Below are 26,588 nucleotides of genomic sequence, written 5' to 3' on the forward strand. Positions count from 1 at the left end.
AATGTAAGGTGCTAGACATTCACTCCAACTTTAGCTAGCCCGTCCCCCCGGCTGACTGTTCATCCGCATCCTGAGGTGACTACCAACCGGGTACCAGACAAGCCATTTTTATTTTCAAATTTTAAGATGCCCTCTCCTGAGGCTCTGTGTAAACTGCTCTTGGAAGGCAAATCGGGCTCCCCGATGGATCCCTGCCCCCCGGCTATTCTCCATTTAGTACCAGAACTAGTGGTTTCTATGCTGGCCCCTATTTTTCAGGAAGTACTTGCATCGGGCTCTTATCCCAGGGTCTGGAAAGAATCTACTATCATTCCGCTAAAAAAGAAGGCAGCAGGTAAACCCGATGACTTGACGAACTTACGTCCTATAGCCCTTCTCCCCTATGCAGCCAAAATTTTGGAAAAGCATCTTAATAAGGAATTGGTTGATTTCCTGTCTGCTTCAAATGGCTTGGACAGCTCGCAACATGGTTTTCGGAAATCCCATAGCACCGAATCTGCGCTTATTGCATCTTCTGACACCATACGTAGATTGGTGGATAAGGGGCAGGGGGTCTTTCTGGTGCTATTGGACTTGTCGGCAGCTTTTGACACCATTGCTCCCCATATCCTGCTAGACCGCTTATATCAGGCAGGCAATAGAGACCAGGCTCTCAAATTGATCGAATCTTTTTTATCTGACAGGTGGGCCACAATTAGTTGTGGTGATTTTAGATCTTCTTCCTACCTTTTGCCAGGTGGGGTTCCTCAGGGATCCTCTTTAAGCCCGACGTTATTTAACGTGTATGTGGCACCGCTGGCAGAGCTGGTTCGTTCTTTTGGTTTCATTCCCACTTCTTATGCTGATGATACTCAAATCATTATCCCTATTGATAACGATCTTGATGAAGTGGCTATCCGCTTCAACGCCTGTATGACGGCAGTCAGTCATTGGATGAACTCCAACTGGTTGAAACTCAACTGTGAAAAAAACGAGATTTTGTGCTTTGGAATTGAAAGGGTACATTGGACCTCTAGCTGGTGGCCTGAAGAGTGTGGGACGCTTCCTGTTCCACGGTCTAACTCAAGAAATTTAGGAGTAGTGTTCGACGAGCAACTGTCATTTAAACCTCAGGTCAATCTGACAATCAAGTCCTGTCTGTGGACTATGAAGAAATTAAAAAAAAAAATTCCTTTTATTCCTCAGACCTGTAGAACCACCGTCATTCTGGCTCTAGTCATTTCCAAATTGGATTATGGAAATGCGCTCTTACTTAATTTGGATAAAGAATCTTTGCACAGACTTCAGCTGATGCAGAATACTGCTGCCAGGCTGTTATTAAAATTGCCTCGTGGGGCCTCTGTTAAGAGGTGCCTTAAAGATCTACACTGGCTTCTGGTTATCCATCGGCTTTCTTTTAAGGCTCTCTGCATCACTCACAAGGCTGTCCATGGGATTGGGCCGACAATATTAACCACCAAGCTGAAATGGCATAGGCCGAATCGGCTGTTGCGCTCGGCCGGTGCCTATCAAATTCAAACATCCCGTACCAAGAAAGTAAAATGGGGAGACAGAGCATTTACGATTGCAGCTGCTAAAATTTGGAACTCTCTACCATTTAATATAAGGCAAGAACATAATTATTTAACTTTTAGGAAGCTGGTCAAGACTTGGCTGTTTCCTCAATAAGTTTGGGAGTTCTCCAGCCTAGTTCCTTTGCCTCACCCAGTTAGCGCTTCGATGCCCTAGGGCCGGAATGCGCTTTCTAAATACTCAATACAATACAATACAATACAATATATGAAGTCTTTGTGGGGGGTCCTCAAAGTGAAACATCTTCTTTCCACAGGTCTTGCAGGCCCTGAAGAGACTCTTCCTCTCCTTGTCAGACATGCTGAAAATTACAGAAATTGAGTATAAGGCAGTCTAGAGAAAAGACCTGGAAGCCTTTGACTAGAAACAGCAATTTTTTTTTTTAGGAGAAAAATACTAGAATAAATTTCACAAAGATGTGACTGAGCAGAGCTCAGTGGAGACTCCCTAGCACGACGTGCTGTAGAAAATCTGAGGCACTGGCGCTTCTCACAGGAGTGGTCTAGAGGGAAGGGCAGCCTGATTGGCTGAAACCCGGTTTGGGTCTTTTTTCCTCAAAAAGACAATTATAACTATTAATGTGATAGGCTTTAAGCCTGTATACACTTTAGTTATCATAACTTTGCTATTATAATACAATGGGTACTCCCATCTTGACGACGGGGAAGGATTCAAGCATGTGAATCTATGAAAGTTCCAATACTGGAGTAATTTGAAAGTAAGCATCCTCCAAGTCCAACATTATCATACAGTCTTCTGGGTCCAGGGAAGGTAGAATCTGCGCCAGAGTGAGCATTTTGAACTTTTTCATCGTGAGGAGGAGGTTGAGGGACCGAAGGTCTAGGATAGGGCGGAGGTCCTTGTACTTTTTGGGCACCAGAAAGTAGCTGTATAGCAACCATGACCTACTTGAGGCACAGGGTCCCCTCTCTAAGGCTCCCTTCTCCAAGGGAGCTCTAGCTTCTTTGCAGTGAAGTGCCAAGTGATCCCCTGTCATCTGATCGTAGGACAGTGGCATTGATGGAGGGGCAGTTTCGAAGGGGAGAGAGTAGCTCTTCAGACTATCTGTAAAACCAGCGAATCCTGCCTAGGCCAGTCCCTGGTGGAGAAGCATCAGACTAGAAAGGTTTGGAGGATGCTGCTTGGGGGTGGGAGGCGGAGCAGCATATGCAGCACAGTGGATAGAGTGAAAAGGATGTGGCAGGGTGCCCTTTCTGGAACCATGAAAGGGGCAAAAAGCAGGCTGAGGGGTCACAGCGAGGCCCAAGGACTTGGCCATAGCACAAGAATATTTGAAGCGCTCGAGTGCCAAGTCTGCTTTCTCTCCGAAAAGACGGGTGCCATCCAAGGGCATGTCCAGAAGGATAGCTTGGACATCTCACCGAAAAGCCAGACGTCCTCAACCAGGCATGGTGCCTAAGAACAACTGTCAATGTAACTGTTCTGCCCAGTGAGTCGTGAATGTTGGACAGAAGGCAGAGAGGACCCAGGGGATCCCTCAGAACCACCACCTGTGGTGGAGAAGCTTCACAGATCCAGAGGAAAGAAGATGCCACCAGCCAAACGTTGTTGCCTTAAGTGCCTGCGGATGCAGGGGAGTGACTCCTTCACTCCAAGGGAGATTCTGTCTTGCGTCTTGCCGACCACAGAGGATGCACAGCTGTGGAATGTTGCAGAATGCAGACAGGAGCCGTGGAAACAATGTTGTAAGGAGAAGTCTTCCCAGGTGGTGCATTCTTGTTCGGTTCCTGTGCAGCGGTTCCGGAGGCCAGGAGCAGATGTCTTTGCAGAGAGGTTCCGGTGGAGTCTTGCACGACGAATCTGGGGACCCACTCTCAAGGGAGTCCCTCAATAGCCCAAAAAGGGGGTTTGGTCACTCTCTGAAGTGACCACCTATTAGGAGGGGGGCCTCTGACACCAGCTACCTGGCCTACAAAGTCAGATGCTCCCAGAGTACTCCGCCTATCTTGGTTTCAAGATGGCAGAACCAAGTGGCCACCTAGAGGAGCTCTGGGCATCACCCGAGGGGTGGAGCTGGACAGGGGAGTGGACACTCCTCTTCTCTTTGTGTGTTTCGCACAAGAGCAGGGACCAGTGGCCCCTGGACGGGTGCTAACTGGATTATGCAAGGAGGGCACCAAATTCACCCTTCAAAGCAGTCCGGTGGAGTGGGCAGGCTACCCTTCCCCAGCCCAATAACACCTATTTTCAAAGGAGAGGAGGTTGCACCCCTCTCTTACAGGAAATCCTTTGTCCTCCTGCTGTCCCCTGCTTGAGCTGGTGAAGCAGGAGGAAATAATCAGGTCCGAGGGGCTGCAGCAGTGAAGGCTGCCCGCAGACCCTGGAAGACTGGTAGGAGGAGCAGAACTGGGGGGTCCTCTAAGGAACCCCCCAGAGTGCATGGAATCATGCCTCAAATACTGGAAACAGTAATGGGGTATGATTCCTACATGTTTGATACCAAACATGCCCAGGTTCGGAGTTACCATTATGTAGCTGGACCACAGTGGCCAGTACACAGCTAAAATGGCTTCCCCATACTTACGAAGTCCAGGGAATTAAGAATGGAGTTCATAGGGGCACCTCTGCTCATGCAGAGGTGCCCACACACACAAGGGCTAGCCCTCTGGGCTGAGGGCGCCTACCATAGGGGTGACTTACAGTGACCTGGTGTAGCTACCTGTGATGAAAGGGTGGATGCACCTTTTCACGCATGCTGCAAATGGCAGGCCTGCAGACACAGTTTGCATGGGTTCCCACGGGTGGCATAATACATGCTGCAGCCCATGGGAGAACCCTGGTGTACCAACGGCCTAGGTACCTAAGTACCACCTACCAAGGACTTACGGGGTACACCAGTATGCCAACTGTGCAGCGTAAGAGGTAGCAAGAAAACCTAATTTTGAGGAGAGAGCACAATCACTTGGGTCCTGGGCGACTAAAGCCCTGACCTCCTCTGGGATCTGTGGCAGCACTTGTGCAACCATATCCGACAGCATGTGGGAGTAACTGCCCAAAAAGCATGCTGTGTTCATGAACCACAATGTCAGGCTGGAGGAAGAAAAAAATCTTCTTCCTATGTTGGTCAGGCCTCTTGGATTCCCTATCCAGTGGGAATGGAAAGAGCATTAGACAGATGGAAAGGAGGAGACTCTAGGGTGCAAAATATACTGAAACACTGTCAACTTCATTTCCGGGAGGTGATGCATGACTGCTCACCTGAATCATGGACTCCAAGGCTAGCAATCCTGAGGCTAAGCTATGTTCTAAGGTACGGCATCCGGGGGTGCGGAAGGGAACACGCCCTCTGATGTAGAGGCTTGGATAACCAAGCTCTCAGGGGTGAGGTGTCGCCTCAACAACACTGGGTCAGTAGGGACAGGTCGATGGCAGCGAGCAATAGTACTGTTCACAGGAGTCCCTGTTCTGGGTCTTGGTCTGGACCTGGTACCCAGAAGGACATTGGTAAGGGCTTCATTAAAGAGCAAAAGAGGTTCAGAGGATGAAGCCCCAGACTGAAGCACCTGTCAGGAGGTTAGTCCTGACTGCCACTGCAGGCAGCACGAGGCCCAGGATCTCGGACGCTCTCCGCAACACCAAGGAACAGGACGCTCCCTCCTCAGTAGCCACGGTAGGGGGAGAAAGCATGTCAGTGCAAGTATCCAGACCACTGGCTTCACCCAGGTCCGTACGCCAGTCCATAGGGTTCTGTAGCTGGTATTCTAGAGGGTCCACCACCGACTCCCATTCCTCACCATGCCCAACCCATAAAAATAATGGTCAGGATTGGACATAGGGAGAAAGGCCCCTGTCTAAGTCGGTATCAGCATCACAAGATGCCAGTTTGGATCCGTATCAGAGTGGGCAATGAGCATGGGGTCAACGCCACCCTGGAGCAGAGGCTGAAGCCATCGACGCGGAAACTGGTGGTGGGGTGAGGGGGCAGCCCCATTTTACCCCATGGGGGGGGTCCAAGGGCGCTCTGGCAGGGTCAGACTGCCCAAAAATGTGGTGCATGGCCTCATCAAGCTGTTCGAGTTGGACAGGGGTCACTCCAGCTCCCGGATACTGAGGGAAGCATGGAGCCGACCCAAATACAGGGTCCAAGGACAGAGCCCTCGAACGATGATTCTCCTTTTTCCTGGTCTCTTCGACCGACAGACAGACTGGTGAAGTCAAAAAACATTCTTCTCTGACTTCTTCTTATGCCTCGATTTACCAGAACATCCCGAGGACTTGGAGTTGGACGGCGATGGGGGGCGGGGGGCTCCGTGATCTAACCAGGGACCTTCCTCTCGACTGAGATCGAGACCTACACTGAGCCGAGCACCGAGACGCAAGGAGCTTTAATGATCACTCGCTCAAAGCTTTCGGATTCATGGCACGGCACTCAGCGCACAACTTCGGGTCGTGGTCGCGCTCCAGACAACAAATGCACACAAGGTGCAGATTCTTAAAGTACTAGGAGTATAGACACTCAAAAATCTTCGACAAAAATTCTAAAAAGTTCAGTCAAAAAATGACTGAGGGGTAGACCTTCTTTGGATCAGCGCTTTGTTGGCGCGGAAAGAAAAGAACTGATGTCAGCGTGCCAGGATGGAGTCTATATAAGTACCTGCAACATCATATCCGGTGCGCACGACAGAAAGAGCTGATCATAGCCACCTATCGGCAAGCAGGGGTACTGCTTGAGAAAAATCTCCAGATCCATACTGATGCCTGGGGGAGATTCTAAGGTAAGGAATCGGCAAATAGATGTCTTTATCAGATACTTTTTTCAGGAAACGTGTGGTAGTGGGGGCAGTAAGCAAATATCCATAACCAACTGATACATTGGACTATGCCAAGGAAACAACGGTGATGATATCAGGAAGTGAAGCTTAGACATCTTGCATTCTCATATGTCAGTTGTGTGGTGTGACCCAAAGTTGAAAATAAGTGCTTAGCATGCGATTGTTGATCTTCCATTTGCGGATACTTCCTACTGAAAAAATGTGTTGTCTCCTAGGAAGTGCTCTGCTAATGTGTGTGCTCCGTGGTGGACGAACCAGTGTTAAATGTTTTGTACCTGACAACAATTGTACTGTGTGCTCCTACCAGTTTGCAGGGTTTTCATGGGCTGCTTCTAAATGCGGTACGCTATTGTTGTACTGTCAGTGCAAATTACCACTACCTTGCTGCAAATTTGCTTTTGAAAAGCTTGAAGGGCTAGTTGCTCTGATATTAGTTCTAGCACACTGTTGTGCAGCAGCTGTTGCTGTGTTCACCACTGCCCTAAATTGTTAGTGGGCCTAGGTCTGCTCTTCAACACATGAGAGATGAGTCTGCATTGACGATCACTTGAAGATGTGGGTTAAGGAACAACATGCCCAGAAATAAGTTCTTTTGGATCCACCACCTGAGTTTGTGGTTAACACCTGGCTCAGACAACACTAGACCCTCCCAACTGGAGGCAGGGGGCAGATATTTTTTTACACGAACAAGCGAGGAAGCAAAGTGTGTTGCGATATTCACTATGGCTTATGTTTATCTTTTCTTTAAGCTACGAGGCTCACGTAAATGTCAACACTGCTAAACCTAACAAGATGCTTCCAGCATGAGTATCTCAGATAGCCTCCCCCAACTCCAGGGAGATGCCAGGGGAACGGAGCCAACGTAACCGGTATATCGGTGGAATAGATGGAGGGTGTGGGAATGGAAAGAGCATTTGACAGAGGGAAAGGAGGAGACTCTAGGGTGCAAAATATACTGAAACACTGTCAACTTCATTTCCGGGAGGTGGTATACACCTGCTCACCTGTGCAGGCACTGAATCATGGACTCCTAGGCTAGTGTAGGAAAGTATCCTCTTTTTGGCATTGTTATCCCCACTTTTTGCCTCCTATCAGTGTGTTTTTGACCATGATCACTGCTGCTAACCAGGGCCCCAGTGAATTTGCTCTCCCCCTCTACATTTGCTTGCCACTGACTTTCTGCACCCCACAATTGGCATACTGGTGCTCCCATGTATGTCCCTTGTATATGGTATCTAGGTACCCAGGGCATTGGGGCACCGGGGGTTCCCCATGGGCAGCAGCATGAATTATGCCACCCATGGGAGCCCATGTAAAATGTGTCTGCAGGCCTGCCATTGTAGCCTGTATGAAAAGGTGCATGCACCCCTTCACTTCAAGTCACTGCTTCAGGTCACTGCTCCAGGCCACAGTAAGTCACCCCTATGGTAGGCCCTCCTAGCCGAAAGGGCAGGGTGCAAGTACCTGCATGTGAGGGCATCCCCTGCATGAGCAGAGGTGCCCCCATTAACTCCAGCTTCATTCTCCTTGACTTCCTGAGCGCAGAGAAGCTAATTTACCGTGTACTGGACAAAGGTCACTTCATATGTCCAGCTCCATAATGGTAACTCCGAACCTAGGCACGGTATCAAACATGTGGGAATCATACCCCTATACCGTTGTCAGTATTGGTTGTATGATTCCATGCACTCTGGGGGCTCCTTAGAGGACACCCAGCTTTGCTCCTACCAGTTTGCAGAGTTTTCCTGTGCAGCCTGCACTGCTGACATCCTTCAGATAGGTTTCTGCCCTCCTGCTGCTTGAACAGCTAAAGCTCAGGAAGGCAGAACAAAGGAGTTCCTTTGGGAAAGGAAGGTAACATCCTCTCCCTTTGGAAATGGGTGTTACATGGCTTGGAAGGGGTAGCCTCCCCAAGCCACTGGTATGCTTTCAAGGGCACATCTGGTGCCCTTCCTGCATAAACCAGTTTGCACCAGTCGAGGGAACCCTAGTCCCTGCTCTGGCGCAAAACTGGAAAATGGAAAGGGGAGTGACCACTCCCCTGTCCATCACCACCCCAGGGGTGGTGGCCAAAGATCCTCCAGGTGGCCACGTGATTCTGCCATCTTGAATCCAAGGTGGGCAGAGGCCCCTGGGAGCATCTGAGTGGCAAGGTCAGGCAGGTGACGTCACATCCCCCTCCTAATAGATGGTCACCCTGCTAGGTGACCAATCCCCCTTTTAGGGCTATATATGGTCTCTTTCTCTTGGGTGGGTCCTCAGATTCAACATGGAAGATTCCAGCAGGACTCCTCCGCAACATTTACTTTGACTTCTGGCCACTGGAACCACAACTGGACTTCCCAGGAACCTACAATCTTCAGCTCCAGCAAGGACTTCATTCCGCAACATTGTTTCTCCAGCTCCTTCCAGTAACTGCAACATTTCCCCCGGCTGTGCATCCTCTGAGGGCAGCAAGTCTTCAGTCTGCACCAAGATGCAAGAAGGAATCCCCCTTGGAGTGAAGGAGTCACTGCCCTGTATACGCAGGTACCAACTACAACGACCGGCCGCGTGGATCCTCTCTCCTGCAACTGTGTGTGGATTCTGCAACACAGATGGTGGTCTTGAGTGGTACCCTCGGTCCCCTCTACCAGCTGTCCAACTTGGGAGGTAGTGAGTCTTTGCCCCTCCTTACAGGACGGTACCCCTGTGCACGGCAACTCTTGCAGCTACCAAAGCTTGATGGCTCTTCTTCCCCCTGTTCACCACAACTCTTGCAGGTACCAAAGCTTGATGGCTCTTCTTCCAAGGGATTTTCAGGCTCCATGTAGCCCTGGCCTCCAGAACTCTTCTCTGCAACGCGTGGATTCCTGCCTGCTGCTGCAGCGACGTGGGACTCCTTTCCAGGTGTGCTGAGTAGGCCTCACTGCAACCCCTGCGTCTGCTGCCTGTCAGCTGCCTGTGGAGGCTGCATCCTTGACTTCTGGCTCTCCTTACTGCTGAGGGATGTCTGGGACTACCCTCCTTGGAAGGAGTCCCCTTGGACCTTCCTGGTCCCCAGCAGCTCTGCAACTCTTGCCTTTGCCAATGCTTGTTGGCGGTTTTTCTACACCACTAATAGACTGCAACTCTTCTTCCGACGTGGGACATCGACTGCATTACTTCTGGAACTCTTCCTCTGCTCATGTGCTGCATAGCAGGCTCCTTGTCTTCACCATCTACCTGGCCCTGCATCTCCAGAAGGGTGAGTAGCGGCTCCTGCCCCAACTGGACACTCCAACTGGAACTGGACTTGGTCCCCTTCTGTGGGTTTGGGAAAAACCAGGTACTTGCCTATTCTCTCCTGGTTGCGGGGGGCTGGGGGGGGAAATAGGATGTACATTTTGGGGTTCCTAGCTCCTCCAGCTTCCCTCTACAGATTCCACTTACCTGGGTGGGAGTCTGACTTTAGCATTCCATTTGTCTAGTATATAGTTTGCTTTCCCCATAGGGTCTCTATTGTTTACTGTTATTTCACTGTTTTCTATTGCTTTCTATGCCCATTCCTGAATACTAAGGTGTACATAATAGTGTTTACTCACCTGCTATTAGAGTATTGCCTATACAGTATTTTAATGTGTGTCACTAAAATAGAGTACCTTTATTTTTGCAACACTGTGCGGTTCTTTCATGTGTGTAAGTGCTGTGTGACTACAGTGGTATTGCATGAGCTTTGCATGTCTCCTAGGTAAGTTTTGGCTGCTCATCCACAGCTACCTCTAAAAAGCCCTGGCTTCCTGGACACCAATTACACCTCACTAACAGGGGATACCTGGTATCAGGTAATAACACTGTAGGTGCTCACCACACACCAGGCCAGCTGCCTACAGTTAGCATTTCTGAGGATATGCTTTAAGGTAAGGCAGTACAGACTGAGCTTTGTGCTCAGAGGCTAGGTAGAGAATGAGGAATGGAGAGCAAATTAGGCTACAGGAAGGGGCGGCTTGTTTGCTGATCTTTGCACTTTTCCTTTCGTTGTGTAGCACAGAGGGCCTTAAACCAGAGGATATGGCTTTGGGCCTAGCTAGGACAAGTGCTAAGTGAAGATAGAGACGTGGCTTCAAAGCTTGGACTCGATTCAAAATATGCTATATGATAGCTTCAAGACCAGGTTGGGCATTCTTGAACATGGGACACAAACAAGAAATAGGGATAGAAAATACAAGGGTTAACTTGATCTATAAACCACAGATTCCTGATGGATCATTTGGCTTGCAATGTAGGCATATTTAGATTCAGAGAGAGTCCATCCTAAATGACTCGCACTCTGCAAAATTCCCACCAAGAAGCTGCTAACCTACCGAATATAGAGAATGGGTCTTACCAATATGGCCCAAGACCCAGACTGTTCTTGCTGCTGTATGCTCACAATTATCAGAGCCATTCTCTGATTTGGAAGCTACTAATAATCCTCATAACTCAGCCACATTTATTACCAACTTTCACCTCACTCAAGAAAATTTGCAAAGCACCTAGGTGTCCGCTTCCTTTAGCCATATATCCCAATGAAGTTATATGCCCTGTATCTCTGAATGCAATTACAGCAAAGCATCTGCTTTTATGGACAGTCCCTGATTTGCTGCACGGTCCATCATGTTCACAACTTCCCTCACCTGCAGTATCCCTCTCCATGGTGTGAAGAATGGACTGCATAAAATCATTCTGCTTGTCTGGGCCTAGCAGCAGTGAATCCAGGGTCTGCTCCTCAAGCACCGAGAGGAGCATGCAGATGCCTGTGAAACATGCACAAAAAAAAAGGGTTACTGATCACATCAACATCAAGTCAACAAATGGAGCATTCAACAAAAGAGGAAAAGAAAACTAAAAGTTACAGATTAAGTGCATAAAAGCCAGGTAAGGTGCTAAAGGATTAATAAAAATAATATATTGGTCAAGTCTTCAGAGGTTTTAGCTGCAGACAAAACATATAATTTCTTTTCTAAGGGAAATGTGAATTAAGCCCAGTCTTGTGGGTACATGGGGCTTTCCCAGGATGACTTGTAATCACGAGGGATGAGTGTAGTCAATACATTTTTGTCGCGACAATCCCTTAAGGTTTCAAAGGTTTGCTACATGGGGAACAGAAAATAAGTGTGATGGAGAAGCACATCCAGGGTACAGATTTCTAAACAGATATATGAGAGGGCACAAGAGAAGGTGTTTTTCTGCAATACACAAAGGCAAGGAAAGAACATATACACACTGAACATAAAAATAAATCTTAGCCCCATTTTGAGACCTTGAGAACAAGAGGCTTTGTACACTCATTAATGGGTGTGGAATATGTCGCCTTAAAAACATCTTCAGGCGTAAAACCTATTTCACCTTCATTAAAAGAGCCAGACAGAGGAAGCAGCACAGCTTAGGTTACACAACAAAAGCTAGAAAATTACCTTGGGGCTGCAAATCCCACTGGTGCATCTGCCACAGGCAGGTGAGATGTGCCTGGCCATGCGGAAGGAATTACTTCAGCATCCTTCCTGCTCAGTGATTATCCAATCTGTCTAAAGCACTGCCAGGTGGACAAAAATAAGATGGCTTTTTGAGCAACTACTTTGTGCTACGTGAGCCATGAGTTTGCAGAATATTAGCCTGGAGTGCTCTCAGTGGTTTGATGAATTCAAGAGAGGGGTGGGTTGGAGGGGCGCTGGGAAGGGGAGGCAAGAAGGAGGGAGCTGAAAATAGCATACGGTTGTGGCACTAGGGTGGTATGTTTAAAACGCGTAAAATCTCACTGGTAGTCCACAGAGTTAAACTGCAACTAGAAATTGTGTCCTTTGTTTGTGTCTTTCAAAGTTAACGGAGAAGAGTGGGTGCAGCCTCCCTGTTGCACGGGCACCTCCAAGGTGGTATTCTGAAGGCTGTGTCCCAGCTTTAAGGAGTTGCTGTAGTGCAGGACTAGCTTTAACGCTACAATTAAGAAAAAACAGCACAGGAGAGCACAGACAGGCATATCCTCTCACCCAGCCAGTAGTTCTTGTAGTTGTTGGTATCGTAGAGATGTGAAGGCAGGAGAATTAGTTTCCCTTTCTCAACAGAGTAAAAGCTGTAGATATCTGGACTATCAAACAAGCCCAGCTCAATGACCTTGAGGAGACAGGTGAAGACTTCCTGCAGGTCATAGTAGTCATCGCGGTCCACTTTGCCCAAACTCCTGGCTGTCAGGATTGCCCACCGGCGGACCTGCAAACAGAAACAATATAAACACTAAACACATATAGGCTCTATGGAGACAACCCAGTGAACGATGTCATGAAAAGGGACGACACCGGACAAACAAATAGGGCATCAAGAGGTAAGAACTGTGCCATTGTAGGAGCACAAAACCTCCAGTTCTGCTCCCATTTCAAAAGTTGACCCTGCCCTGACACATGTTCTGCAAAGTAAGACAAAAGATCCAGGTAGGAAAATGCACTTGGGTGACCAAGGAAAGTTATTTTACTGGGGAAGCCATGGATCAGCAGCTCTATTATCACTGCTTCTCCCAAAGGGAAACAATGCAGAACCAGCAGTGCCCCTTTTATACAAAGAAACTGTTCAAGACTCTGACCACTTGCAGAGGCTTTGGCGGCCAATTGTGAAAAGCATATATTGACGGTTGAGAGTTTAAAAACCTGTACATAAACTTCTCTCTATGCTTCACCACGAGAAATGCTTCCAAATCTCAGCCACAAGAAAATCACTTTAGACTCATAGCATTATATAAAGAGTGAAAACAATGTCAAGAAGGTGCCATACGAAAGTTTAAATATGTGCAGCAAACTTACAATTATCAAAAGGATCACTGCCATCACAAAAAAAATCCATACAGTCTTTACACAAACCAGCATTGAAAAGAACAAATTACTTACCTTTGATAACACCTTTTCTGGTAGAGACTATATAACAGCAGATTCCTTATCTAAGAATATCCCACAGGCGTTTGACTTGATCCGGAAAGTCTTGAGCAGCACCTCTGAGCGTCGCTAGATGGCCCCAACAGCATTGCGTCAACACTTCCTTGCTGGAAGTGACGTGTATGGTGCCTCTAGTCACCACACCAGCACGAGTTTCTTTTGTGACGCATTCTGCACCAAGAGACACAGAGGCACACCAGAATGGTTGTGGCCCGTGTGATAAAGCTAGGGAAGACCTTCCAGAGGAAGGAGAGCAGTTTGCAGAGCAGGGCGGAAGGGAGGGTTGGTAAGGAATTTGCTGTTAGATAGTTTCTATCAAAAAAGGAGTTACCAAAAGTAACTTGTTCTTCTAGAAGAGACTTATAAATGCAGATTCCTTACCTTAGACTAAATACCACAGCAATAACTCCTTCCTAGGAGGGGCTGCAAACGGATAAATCAGAAAGTCCTGCAGGAATGTGTGTGAAAAAGTCCCTCTCAATGGACCTGACGAACAAGTTACTTACCTTCGGTAACAAATTATCTACTACAGACAATATCTAGCCGCAGATGTCTTACCTTTGAATTTCCCAGGTGTCACACTGGGTCAGGAAGATTTTTGCATCAGCAGTACCCTTGTGTGCAGTCGGGTGGCTTCATTTGGTTCCACTGCGTCATTGGTGCCCGAAGTGATGTTGCAAATGGAAAATGTCACATACCCAGTGTACATCTGTTTGTGGCATGTCCCGCTGCAGATTCACATGCTATGCATATTCTGCCATCTAGCGTTGGGCTCGGAGTGTTACAAGTTGTTTTTCTTCGAAGAAGTATTTTCGAGTCACAGTATAGAGTGACTCCTCCTCTTAGGCTCCACTGCGCATGGGCATCGACTCCATGTTAGATTGTTTTCCCGCAGAGTATAAAGAAAAGAGATGTCCATGCAAATGGAATATATATATATATATATATATACACATACACACACACACATACACACATACGTGCAAGTGAATGTTGATCTTTAACAGCTACAGGCTCCCGGGGAGGTGGGAGGGTGCATGTGAATCTGCAGCGGAACATGCCACGAACAGATGTACAATGGGTAAGTGACATTTTCCGTTCGGTGGCATATGTAGCTGCAGATACACATGCTATGCATAGACTACAAAGCAGTTTTACCTCCAAGTGTTGGTCAGCCTGTAGGAGTTGAAGTTGTTTGAAATAGTGTTCTTAGTACAGCTTGTCCTACTGTGGCCTGTTGTGTTGCTAACACATCTACACAGTAATGCTTGGTAAATGTATGAGGTGTTGACCAAGTGGCTGCTTTACAGATTTCGGCCATTGGTATGTTTCCTAAGAAAGCCATTGTAGCCCCTTTTTTCCGTGTGGAATGTGCTTTAGGTGTAACTAATAGCTGCCTTTTAGCTTTGAGGTAACATGTTTGGATGCATTTTACTATCCATCTAGCTAGCCCTTGCTTTGAAATAGGGTTACCAGTATGTGGTTTTTGGAACAGCACAAATAATTGTTTGGTTTTCCTAAATGATTTAGTTCTATCTATGTAATACATTAGAGCTCGTTTAATGTCTAATGTATGCAGGGTTCTTTCTACTACAGAGTCTGGCTGTGGGAAGAAGACTGGTAGTTCCACTGTTGGATTGATATGAAACAGTGATATAACCTTTGGGAGAAATTTTGGGTGTGTTCAAAGTACAATTTTATGTTTGTGTACTTGTATGAACGGTTCTTGAATAGTGAAAGCTTGGATTTCACTAACTCTTCTTAATGAAGTAATTGCAACTAGGAAGGCAACTTTCCATGTTAAGTATTGAATTTGACATGAACGCATAGGTTCAAATGGTGGACACATGAGTCGTGTGAGTACTATGTTTAGATTCTACGAAGGCACTGGAGGTGTTCTAGGTGGAATGATGCGTTTTAATCCTTCCATGAAGGCTTTGATAACAGGGACTCTAAATAAAGAGCTGTGTTGTATATTTTGAAAGTACGCAGAGATTGAAGTGAGATGTATTTTAATGGGTAAAAAGGCTAGATTTGCTTTTTGTAAATGAAGCAAATAACTTACAATGTCTTGTGTTGATGCTGAAAGAGGGGCAATTTGTTTAGATTGACAGTAATACACAAAACTTTTCCATCTGTTTGCATAACACTGCCTGGTAGTGGGTTTTCTTGCCTGTTTAATTACTTCCATACATTCAGTTGGTGGTTGTAGGTATCCAAACTCTATGACTTCAAGAGCCAAATCGCTAGATTGAGTATTTTGGGATCTGGATGCCTGATCTGTTGTTTGTTTTGCGTTAACAGATCTGGGGAGTTTGATATGTGGTACCACTGATAGATCTAACAGTGTTGTGTACCAGGGTTGACGTGCCCACATTGGTGCTATAAGTATGAGTTTGTTTTGACGCAGTTTGTTGGCTAGAAATGGAATGAGCGGGAGAGGGGGAAAAGCGTAAGCAAATATCCCTGACCAATTCATCTATAGAGCATTGCCCTTGGATAGCGGATATGGGTACCCGAATGCAAAGTTTTGGCATTTTGCGTTTTCGCTGGTGGCGAATAGGTCTACGTCTGGTGTTCCCCAGTGATGAAAGCATGTTTGAAGCACTTGGGGATGAATTTCCCACTCGTGTGTTTGTTGATGATCTTGGCTGAGAACATCTGCCAATTGGTTGTGTATCCCTGGAATGTACTGTGCTACCCAGGTGAATGTTGTTGTGGATTGCCTGATGCCAAATCTTTTGTGCTAGAAGGGACAGTTGCGATGAGTGGGTCCCTCCTTGTTTGTTTAGGTAATCATGTCCTTGTGAGTGAGAAGAGGCTGAAAAGCTCTGAGTGCTAGAAATACGGATAGCAACTCTAGGTGATTTATGTGAAATTGTTTGTGTCTGGTGTCCCATTGTCCTTGAATGTTGTGATTGTTGAGGTGTGCTCCCCATCCAATCATTGATGCATCTGTTGTAAGTGTGGTGTGAGGCACAGGGTCTTGAAAAGGCCGCCCTTTGTTTAGATTTGTGGAATTCCACCACTGAAGTGATATGCGTGTTTGGCGGTCTATCAACACTAGATCTGGGAGGTGACCCTGCGCCTGGGACCATTGCTGTGCAAGGCACTGCTGCAAGGGCCGCATGTTTAATCTTGCATTTGGGACAATGGCTATGCATGATGCCATCATGCCCAACAGTTTCATTACGAATTTGACCGTGTACTGTTGGACTGGCTGAATTTGTGCCAATACATTGTGAAGTGCTTGCACTCTTTGTGGACTTGGGCTTGCAAGTGCTGTTTGCGTATTTAGTGTGGCTCCTAAATACTGTTGAATTTGCGCAGATTGTAGGTGGGATTTTTTGGGTAGTTTATGGAGAACCCTAGGGTGTGTAGGGTTTTTATTACATAATGTGTATGGTTTTGACACTGTGTATGACTGTTGGATTTTATTAACCAATCGTCGAGATATGGGAAGACATGAATGTGTTGACTTCTTAGGTAGGCAGCTACTACTGCTAGGCATTTTGTAAATACTCTGGGAGCTGTTGTTATCCCGAAGGGTAACACTTTGAACTGGGAATGTTTTCCCTGAATTACAAACCTGAGATATTTACTGTGCTCTGGATGGATGGGTATGTGAAAACACGCATCCTTGAGGTCTAATGTTGCCATGAAATCTTGCTGCTGTAGCAATGGGACCACATCCTGTAGTGTTACCATGTGAAAGTGTTCTGACAGGATGTAAAGATTGAGAGTTCTGAGATCTAATATTGGTCTTAAAGTTCCGTCTTTTTTGGGAATAAGAAAGAACAGTGAGTAAACCCCTGTTCCTATCTGATGTTGTGGTACAAGCTCTATGGCTTGTTTGAGTAATAGCGATTTCACTTCTTCTTGCAACATTGAGATATGTTGGGAGGAGAGATTATGTGGTTTTGGAGGTATATTTGGGGGAATTTGTGTTAATTCTATGCAATAACCATTACGGATAATAGATAATACCCAGTTGTCGGTTGTAATGGGTAGCTAATTGTTGTGGAACCTTTGCAGTCTTCCCCCCCCACAGGTGCGGTGTGAGTTGGGAAGAGATGGGGTAAGTCACTGTTTTGGCTGTGAGGCTTGTTTTGTTAGCTGATATTTTCCCCTGTCCCTGGGGAATTGGCCTCTGTAATTACTTTTAAACCCACCTCGTTGGTTTTGAGGTTGGTAGGTTGACTGATTGTGAGGTGGATGCCTCAGGTGTTTGTGCTCTAAAACCACCTCTGTATTGAGGTTTCCGAAAGGATCCCCTGTATTGTGTCGTATACAAAGCACCCATGGCCTTAGCGGTGTCTGAGTCTTTTTTCATTTTCTCAATAGCCGTATCTACTTCAGGGCCAAAAAGCTGTTTTTGATTGAATAGCATATTAAGGACTGCCTGTTGAATTTCAGGCTTAAACCCTGACGACCGGAGCCATGCGTGTCTCCGTATAGTAACAGCAGTATTAATTGTTCTAGCTGCTGTGTCTGCTGAACCTAGGGCTGATCTAATTTGGTTATTGGTAATAGCCTGCCCTTCCTCGACTATTTGTTGTGCCCTTTTTTGTTGGTCTTTGGGGAGATGTTGTATGATATCCTTCATCTCGTCCCGCTGGGCCTATCATACCTATCCAATATTGCTTGGGAGTTGGCTATCCTCCATTGGTTGGCTGCCTGCGATGCTACCCTTTTGCCAGCAGCATCAAATGTTTTGCTCTCCTTGTCTGGTGGTGGTGCATCACCAGATGACTGGGAGTTGGCTCTCTTTCTGGCTGCGCTTACAACTACAGAATCAGGAGGCAGTTGTGTAATGAATGCCGGATCAGAGGGAGGTGGTTCATACTTTCTCACTCTGGGAATAATTATCCTGGCTTTGACTGGCTCTTGAAATATCTGATGTGCATGCTTTAACATGTCTGGAAGTATGGGAAAGGACTGGTAGGTAGTGTGTGTGGAGGATAATGTGTTAAAGAGAAAATCATCCTCTAAGGGCTCGGTGAGCATGGCGACATTGTGGTAGGATGCTGCCCTAGCCAGAACCTGAGTGTATCTGGTGCTGTCTTCTGGTGGTGATGGTTTGGAGGGATAGCCGTCTGGGCTGTTATCATGAATGGGATTTGAATCATAGAGATCTCATGGATCCACACTGTCTTGTTGTGAATCAAAAGAATGTGAAGGAGACTGTGCAGGTGTGGGAGTAGTAGGTGGAGAGACAAGCAGGTGAGGAGGAGACTGCGGAGGTGAAAATTGTGGAGGTGGAGATCTTTGTTTAGGCTTTGGCACTTTAGCTGGTGGCTGAGCAGTGTCCCAATTGTTCCTGAAAGGCCAGCTTCCTCTTAGGCTTCAGAGGAGGCGCAGTTATGATCTTGCCAGTGTCCTTGTGAATGTGAATTCTGGCTTGCCTTTCATCAATGTCCTCCATTTGTGTGTGTTCCTCCGAAAAGGTATGGCTTTAAGTACTTTGGAAAGTCCATGTTCCTCTGTATAAACTGGCCTTTTCAGCTCCGAAGAGTTTTTTTTCGGGATCGAAAGGCGGAGTGGATATTGGCCTCTGCTCCGAGAGCGATTTTCGAGATTTCGACTTGAAGGTTCGATGTTTGCTAGTTTCGGAGCCAGTGCTTCGACTCGAGTCCGAAGGCTTGGGTGGCGTGGCCTTTTTCGGTGCTGAAGTTGTTGCTTGGTCACCGAAGGTCTTTTTGCGGGTCAAGCCATGGCCTTCCGGCAGTGGCGTTCCCAAGACCTTATGTTTGGGCTTGGATGGGACAGGGGCAGGCGTACTCACTTGCTGTCCTGCCATGACTGGTCTGTCCTCCTCAGACTCCTGCTCGGAATCGGACCCCCGGATGGAGACTGCGGTGTGTACGATCTCCTCTTCCTCAACCCGAGTTGGGCGCGGGCGCTCCGAAGGGCGAGTAAAGATGTTTGATCTGACGGTACCAAAGTGTCGACGAGAGATGTTACGCGATCGAAACAATAGAGACAAAATGTAACGAGTTATAGAACTTTTCTGACTCAAACTATCAGAGCGAAAAGAAACACGTCCGAACCCGATAGCGGAAGGAAAACAATCTAACATGCCCATCACATGCTGTGCATTATCCTGCCATCTAGTGTTGGGCTCGGAGTGTTACAAGTTGTTTTTCTTCGAAGAAGTCTTTTCGAGTCACGAGACCGAGGGACTCCTCCCTTTCTGCTCCATTGCGCATGGGCGTCAACTCCATCTTAGATTGTTTTCCCCTAAGAGGGTGAGGTAGGAGTTGTATATATATAGTAAAGGTGCCCATGCAATGGAGTAAGTATGTATGTACATAATGTGTATAAAACTAGTAAGTATTTACAAACTTTACAAATTTACAGGTTTCATTCAACTTAAACGGCTACAGGCTCCCGGGGAGGCGGGAGGGCGCATGTGAATCTGCAGCGTCTCATGCCACGAACAGATGTACACTGGGTAAGTGACATTTTCCGTTCGATGGCATGTGTAGCTGCAGATACACATGCTGTGCATAGACTAGTAAGCAGTAATCTCCCCAAAAGCAGTGGCTTAGCCTGTAGGAGTTGAAGTTGTCTGAAATAATGTTCGTAATACAGCCTGTCCTACTGTGGCTTGTTGTGTTGTTAACACATCTACACAGTAATGTTTTGTGAATGTATGAGGCATAGACCATGTGGCTGCCTTACATATTTCTGTCATAGGTATATTTCCTAGGAAAGCCATTGTGGCGCCTTTCTTCCTAGTGGAGTGCGCCTTTGGCGTAATAGGTAGGTCTCTTTTTTCTTTAATATAGCAGGTCTGAATACATTTCACTATCCTTCTGGCATTGCCTTGTTTGGATATTGGATTTCCTGCATGAGGTTTTTGGAAGGCTACAAAAAATAGTTTTATTTTGCAAAATTGTTTTGTTCTATCAATGTAATACATTAGTGCTCTTTTAATGTCTAACGTATGTAAGGCTCTTTCGGCTACTGAGTCTGGTTGTGGAAAAAAGACTGGGAGTTCCACTGTTTGGTTTAGGTGGAACGTGATATAACTATTGGTAAGAATTTAGGATTTGTACGGAGAACCACTTTATGTATTTGTATAAAGGGTTCTTGTATAGTAAATGCTTGTATTTCACTTACTCTCCTAAGAGATGTAATAGCTATTAGGAAGGCTACTTTCCAGGTTAAGTATTGCATCTCACAAGAGTGCATGGGTTCAAATGGTGGTCCCATGAGTCGTGTTAATACAATATTGAGGTTCCATGAGGGGACTGGTGGTGTTCTCAGGGGTATGATTCTTTTTAAACCCTCCATAAATGCTTTGATGACTGGGATTCTAAAAAGTGATGTTGAATGTGTAATCTGCAGATAGGCTGATATTGCTGTGAGATGTATTTTAATAGAAGAAAATGCTAGTTTAGATTTTTATAAGTGTAATAAGTAGCTTACAATGTTTTTTGCGGAAGCATGTAGTGGTTGAATTTGATTATTATGGCAGTAATAAACAAACCTTTTCCATTTGTTTGCGTAACAATATCTTGTAGTAGGTTTTCTAGCTTGTTTAATGACCGCCATACATTCTTGTGTAAGGTCTAAATGTCCAAATTCTAAGACTTCAGGAGCCAGATTGCTAGATTGAGCGATGCTGGATTCGGGTGTCTGATCTGTTGTTTGTGTTGAGTTAACAGATCTGGTCTGTTTGGTAGTTTGATATGAGGTACTACTGACAGGTCTAGTAGTGTTGTGTACCATGGCTGGCGAGCCCAGGTTGGTGCTATTAGTATTAGTTTGAGTCTGTTTTGACTCAATTTGTTTAGCAGATAAGGAAGGAATGGGAGAGGGGGAAAAGCGTAAGCAAATATCCCTGACCAACTCATCCATAACGCATTGCCCTTGGACTGAGGGTGTGGATACCTGGACGCGAAGTCTTGGCATTTTGCGTTTTCTTTTGTTGCGAATAGGTCTATTTCTAGTGTTCCCCAGCGTAGAAAGTAAGTTTGTAGTATCTGGGGATGAATTTTCCATTCGTGTGTTTGTTGGTGAGCTCGATTGAGATTGTCGGCTAACTGGTTTTGAATCCCTGGGATGTATTGTGCTATTAGGCGAATGTGATTGTGAATCGCCCAATGCCAAATCTTTTGTGCTAAGAGACACAGTTGTGATGTGTGTGTCCCTCCTTGTTTGTTTAGGTAATACATTGTTGTCATGTTGTCTGTTTTGACACGAATGTGTTTGTGGACTATTAGTGGTTGAAATGCTTTCAAGGCTAGAAACACTGCTAACAGTTCTAAATGATTTATATACAGTTGTTTTTGCTGAAAATCCCATTGTCCCTGTATACTGTGCTGGTTGAGGTGTGCTCCCCACCCCATCATGGAAGCATCTGTTGTGATCACGTATTGAGGCACTGGGTCTTGGAATGGCCGCCCTTGGTTTAAATTTATAGGGTTCCAACATTGAAGCGAGAAGTGTGTCTGGCGGTCTATCAACACTAGATCTTGAAGTTGACCCTGTGCTTGTGTCCATTGTGTTGCTAGGCACTGTTGTAAGGGCCGCATGTGTAGTCATGCGTTTGGGACAATGGCTATGCATGAGGACATCATGCCTAGGAGTTTCATTACAAACTTCACTTGGTAGTGGTGGTTTGGGTACGTGTTTAATATTATGTTTTCGAACGCTTGTACTCTTTGTGGACTTGGGGAGTGGCAACCGCTTTTTGTGTGTCGAGTGTTGCTCCCAAGTATTGTATTTGACACAGTTGTAGATGTGATTTTTGGTAGTTTAGGGAAAACCCTAGTTTGTGTAGGGTTTGTATGACGTATTGGGTGTGTAGAGGACACTGTTGTTGAGTGCTGGTTTTTATTAACCAATCGTCCAAGTAAGGGAATACGTGCATGTGCTGTCTCCTGATGTGAGCGGCTACAACTGTAAGGCATTTTGTGAATACCCTTGGGGCTGTTGTTATCCCGAATGTTAACACTTTGAATTGGTAATGCACGCCTTGAATTACAAATCTTAAGTATTTTCTGTGGGAAGGATGTATGGGTATGTGGAAATATGCATCCTTGAGATCTAATGTTGACATGTAGTCCTGTTTTTTTAGCAAGGGAATCACGTCTTGAAGTGTTACCATGTGAAAGTGATCTGATTTGATGTAAAGATTCAGTGTTCTGAGGTCTAATATGGGTCTCAGCGTTTTGTCTTTCTTTGGAATTAGGAAATACAGGGAGTAGACACCTGTTCCTTTTTGATGATTGGGTACTAGTTCTATTGCTTGTTTTTGTAACAATGCTTGGACTTCTAGTTGTAACAGGTCTAAATGTTGTTTGGACATATTGTGTGCTCTTGGAGGCACATCTGGTGGCAATTGTAGGAATTCTATGCAATAACCATGTTGGATAATGGCTAGGACCCATGCGTCCGTAGTTATGTTTTCCTAGTTGTGGTAATATGCGGTAAGTCTCCCCCCCACTGGTGTTGAGTGGTGGGGGTTTGTGACATTGAAGTCACTGTTTGGTTTGCGGGGTTTTTGCGCCCTGGAATTTCCCTCCTGTCTTTGGGAATTGTCCACCCCTATATGTTCCTCGAAAACCTCCTCTCTGATACTGGCCCTGATATGTGGGTCTGACTTGTGAGGTGGAAGGCTCTGTGGTTTGGGAACGAACCCCCCCCCCCCTAAAGTGCGGCTTTCTAAAAGTGCCTCTGCTCTGTGGGGAGTAGAGCGCGCCCATGGCTTTTGCCGTGTCCACGTCCTTTTTGAGTTTTTCTATTGCCGTATCCACCTCTGGCCCAAACAATTGTTCTTGGTTGAACGGCATATTCAGCACAGCCTGCTGTATTTCTGGCTTAAAACCGGAGCTCCGTAACCATGCATGCCTACGAATGGTTACTGCAGTGTTCACTGTCCTTGCCGTCGTGTACGCTGAGTCCATAGCCGACCTTATTTGGTTGTTAGAAATGGTTTGTCCTTCCTCAACAACCTGTTGGGCACGCTTTTGGTACTCCTTGGGAAGAGATGTTGCATTTCATCCCAATGTGCCCTGTCGTATCGAGCCAGTAGCTGTTGTTTTGCTAAAGTTGCCCTAAGTGGGAAGGGTATGCCCAGACGTGGGTCCCTTGCTCACTGTGCCACTGGATTCAAGCTAGCCTGGCTGATGAAGGGTGAAACCCTGAAACCGGTCCCAAGAGGACCTGGCTTGGCAGTTCGGGCTGGACTGTTCCCATGAGGAACAGGGTCAAGACTGATTTGCATATGGCTGGGTCCAAACTGGGGTGGCATGGTGAGCAAAAGAATGATGGATTAAACCCAGATCTGTGACTGGGGGTGAGTGTTTGCATTGTTCAGCACTCCGTCCATCATTATTTTGTTTTGCTAAAGTATCGAGCCAGTAGAGCCTGGGAATTGGCAATCCGCCATTGATAGGCTGCCTGTGCTGCCACCCTCTTGCCTGCTGCATCGAAATTCCGACTTTCCTTGTCGGGCGGTTGTGCGTCTCCTGAGGATTGGGAGTTCGCCCTCTTTCGGGCTGCTCCCACTACCACTGAATCAGGAGTTGTTGCGTGATAAACACAGGGTCCGTTGGGGGAGGTTTATATTTCTTCTCCACCCTAGGCGGGATGGCTCTGCCTTTTACCGGGTCCTGGAACACTTGTTTGGCGTGTTTTAACATGCCTGGTAGCATTGGCAAACTTTGGTATGAGTTATGAGTGGATGCCAACGTGTTAAACAAAAAGTCGTCCTCTATGGGCTCTGCATGCATTGATACATTATGGAATGTAGCTGCCCTTGAAACCACCTGTATATATGCAGTGCTGTCCTCAGGTGGTGACGGCCTTGCCGGGTAGCAATCGGGACTATTGTCTGAGACCGGTGCATCATACAAGTCCCATGCATCTGGGTCATCTTGTGTCATCCCAGTGTGTGTCGGCGACTGCATCATTGGGGGTGTCGCTACCGGGGACAGGTGTGGCGAATGCAATGGAGATTGCTGTGGCGAGAACCTTGGTGGTGTTTTTTCTTTAGCCACTTTCGCTTTTGGCTGCATTTCCGTCTCCTGGAATGCTAGCTTTCGCTTGATTTTTATTGGAGGAAGAGTTTGGATTTTCCCCGTGTCCTTTTGTATGTGCAGCCTCCTCTGGGTATGGTCTGGCTTTCCCATGCCCAGTTCTTGTTCAAATCTGTGCCCTTGCAACTGACTTGAAAGGCCTTGCTCTTCTGTATAGGAGCCTGGTTTCGGCTCCGAGGCTGCATGTTTCGGCACCAAAGCTTTTTGTACAGTCTTTTTTGGCTCAGAGGAAATTTTCTTGACTTTTGGAGTGCCGAACTCTCGGTGCCGAGATAGTTCTGAGCCGGTATCTCGACCGGAGTCGGATGTCTTTGGCTGCTGGGAGGCCTTTTTCGGTGCCGATGTTTGGGCACCGTGTTTTAGGGTTAAGCCATGGTCTGTTGGCGGTGGCATCCCCTTGGCCTTTATTATTTTTGAGTGAGTCTTTGCCGGGGCTGGTTTACTCACAGTTTGTTGCTGCGTCTTCGGCTGCTCACTTTCGGACTCGTCCTAGTCCGAATCTCGAATGGAGAATCTCTCCTCTTCCTCGACGTTGATCTGCTCGGCTGGTGTCGACACCATCTGGAGTCTTCGAGCTCTTCGATATCGTAGTGTTTTCTTGGATAGAAATGCCCGACAGGCCTCGCAAGTATCCTCCCTGTGTTCCGGAGATAAACACAGATTACAGACCAAGTGTTGGTCTGTATAAGGATACTTTGCGTGGCAGTTGGGGCAGAAGAGGAAGGGGGTCCGGTCCATGAGGTTTGAAGAGGGACGCGGTCGGGCCCCGCTGGAGAGTGGAAGCCCCGAAGGGCCGCCAGAGCGCTTCTTTCTTCGGTGTCGATGTGCTAACACTAAACCGGTACAGAGTGCGAACAATACCGTCGAATTTTCCGATAACTAACTAACTTTCCTGAATCGAAATACGGAGCGAAGAGGAACATGTCCGAACCCGATGGCGGAAAGAAAACAATCTAAGATGGAGTCGACACCCATGCGCAATGGAGCCGAAAGGGAGGAGTCCCTTGGTCTCGTGACTCGAAAAGACTTCTTCAAAGAAAAACAACTTGTAACACTCCGAGCCCAACACTAGATGGCAGGATAATGCACAGCATGTGTATCTGCAGCTATACATGCCATCGAACTGGGGGAAACATGTACAAGTCCTGTGAGAAACCAACTTTACAAGAGGGGACTTAAATAAAGAGGGTTGGTCAGGCGGCAGCAGCAGGAAGGTGGACAAAGCAGAGAGATAGCCCTTAAGAGTACCAAGAGTAGAGCTGGGCAACGGTAAGAATAAAGAGAATATCAGAAAGAGACTGAGAAAGAGGGTCTATAGACTTTTCAGTAGAATAATTTACAAACTTATGCCATCTGCAGGCGTACACCACCTTGGTGGAGGGACGCCTGGCTGCCAGAATGATATTACAGGCTTCGGAGGAAGGTTGAAAGCTGTCAATTGACACATTTCAAAGTCCACACAAGAAGGTAGAGAGTTGACAGGTGCAGGTGGATAACCCTTTCCTGCTGCTGCGACAGAAGATCCGCCCGAAGGGACACCCTGATCAGAGAATCTATGCTCATCCTCAGGATTCCAGACTCTACGTGCTCAGTCCGGTGCCACAAGAATGACTTTGGGCCGGTTGCTCCTGATCATCTTGAGAACTCTGGGCAGGAGTGATATGGGCAGAAAGTCATACAAGAGGCCTAAATTCCAGCCAAGGCCAAAAGCATCTCTGATCGATTGCCGCCTTGGAAACTACAACGCTCAAGACTGTTGACATAGTGCATTCTCTTTGGAGGCAAACAGATCTAACCAAGGCTCTCCCATCTGCTGAAAAGATATGCCACTTGTGATACCCTAGGCATCAGCAGCTGAGTTTTTCTGCCCTGGCATTCTGAGAACCTGCCAGGCGTTGAACCACCAGGGATATGCCCTGCTATTTCAGCCAAGTCCAAAGATGCAGGGCCTCTTGACAAAGGGCCCACAACCCCACCCTGCCTTGCTTGTTGCAGTACCACAAGGCAGTAGTATTGTCTGTGAACACTTGCACTATCCTCCCCTTGACAGAGGGAAGAAATGCTTTCAATACTAGAGCTCCATCAAGTTGATGTGGAGTCCAGATTTCACCGGAGCCCAGAGTCCTCTGATCTCCACCTCACCCAGATGGCCGCTCCATTCCAGGAGTGATACATCTGTCACCACTGTGAAAGCTGGTTGGGGAAGGGAGAGGAGTCTGTCTGCCTTTGACCCACTGCAGAGCCCACAAATGCCA

General features: G+C 46.8%; 1 protein-coding gene across 4 annotated transcripts in view; it reads right to left on the reverse strand.

Annotated features, from left to right (window-relative positions):
* The window catches only part of SETX (senataxin), a 419,011-nt gene that overhangs the window by 289,292 nt on the left and 103,131 nt on the right, over positions 1-26,588 (reverse strand). For all 4 annotated transcript variants that reach the window (XM_069237106.1, XM_069237104.1, XM_069237107.1 and 1 more), the window contains 2 exons: positions 12,350-12,569; positions 11,000-11,119 (listed from right to left, as the gene is read on the reverse strand). In XM_069237106.1, the coding sequence (XP_069093207.1) occupies positions 11,000-11,119; positions 12,350-12,569 (340 nt within the window). The remainder of the gene's footprint in view (positions 1-10,999; positions 11,120-12,349; positions 12,570-26,588) is intronic.

This window comes from Pleurodeles waltl, chromosome 6 (genome assembly GCF_031143425.1).
Source record: "Pleurodeles waltl isolate 20211129_DDA chromosome 6, aPleWal1.hap1.20221129, whole genome shotgun sequence".
Classification (NCBI taxonomy): Eukaryota; Metazoa; Chordata; class Amphibia; order Caudata; family Salamandridae; genus Pleurodeles; species Pleurodeles waltl.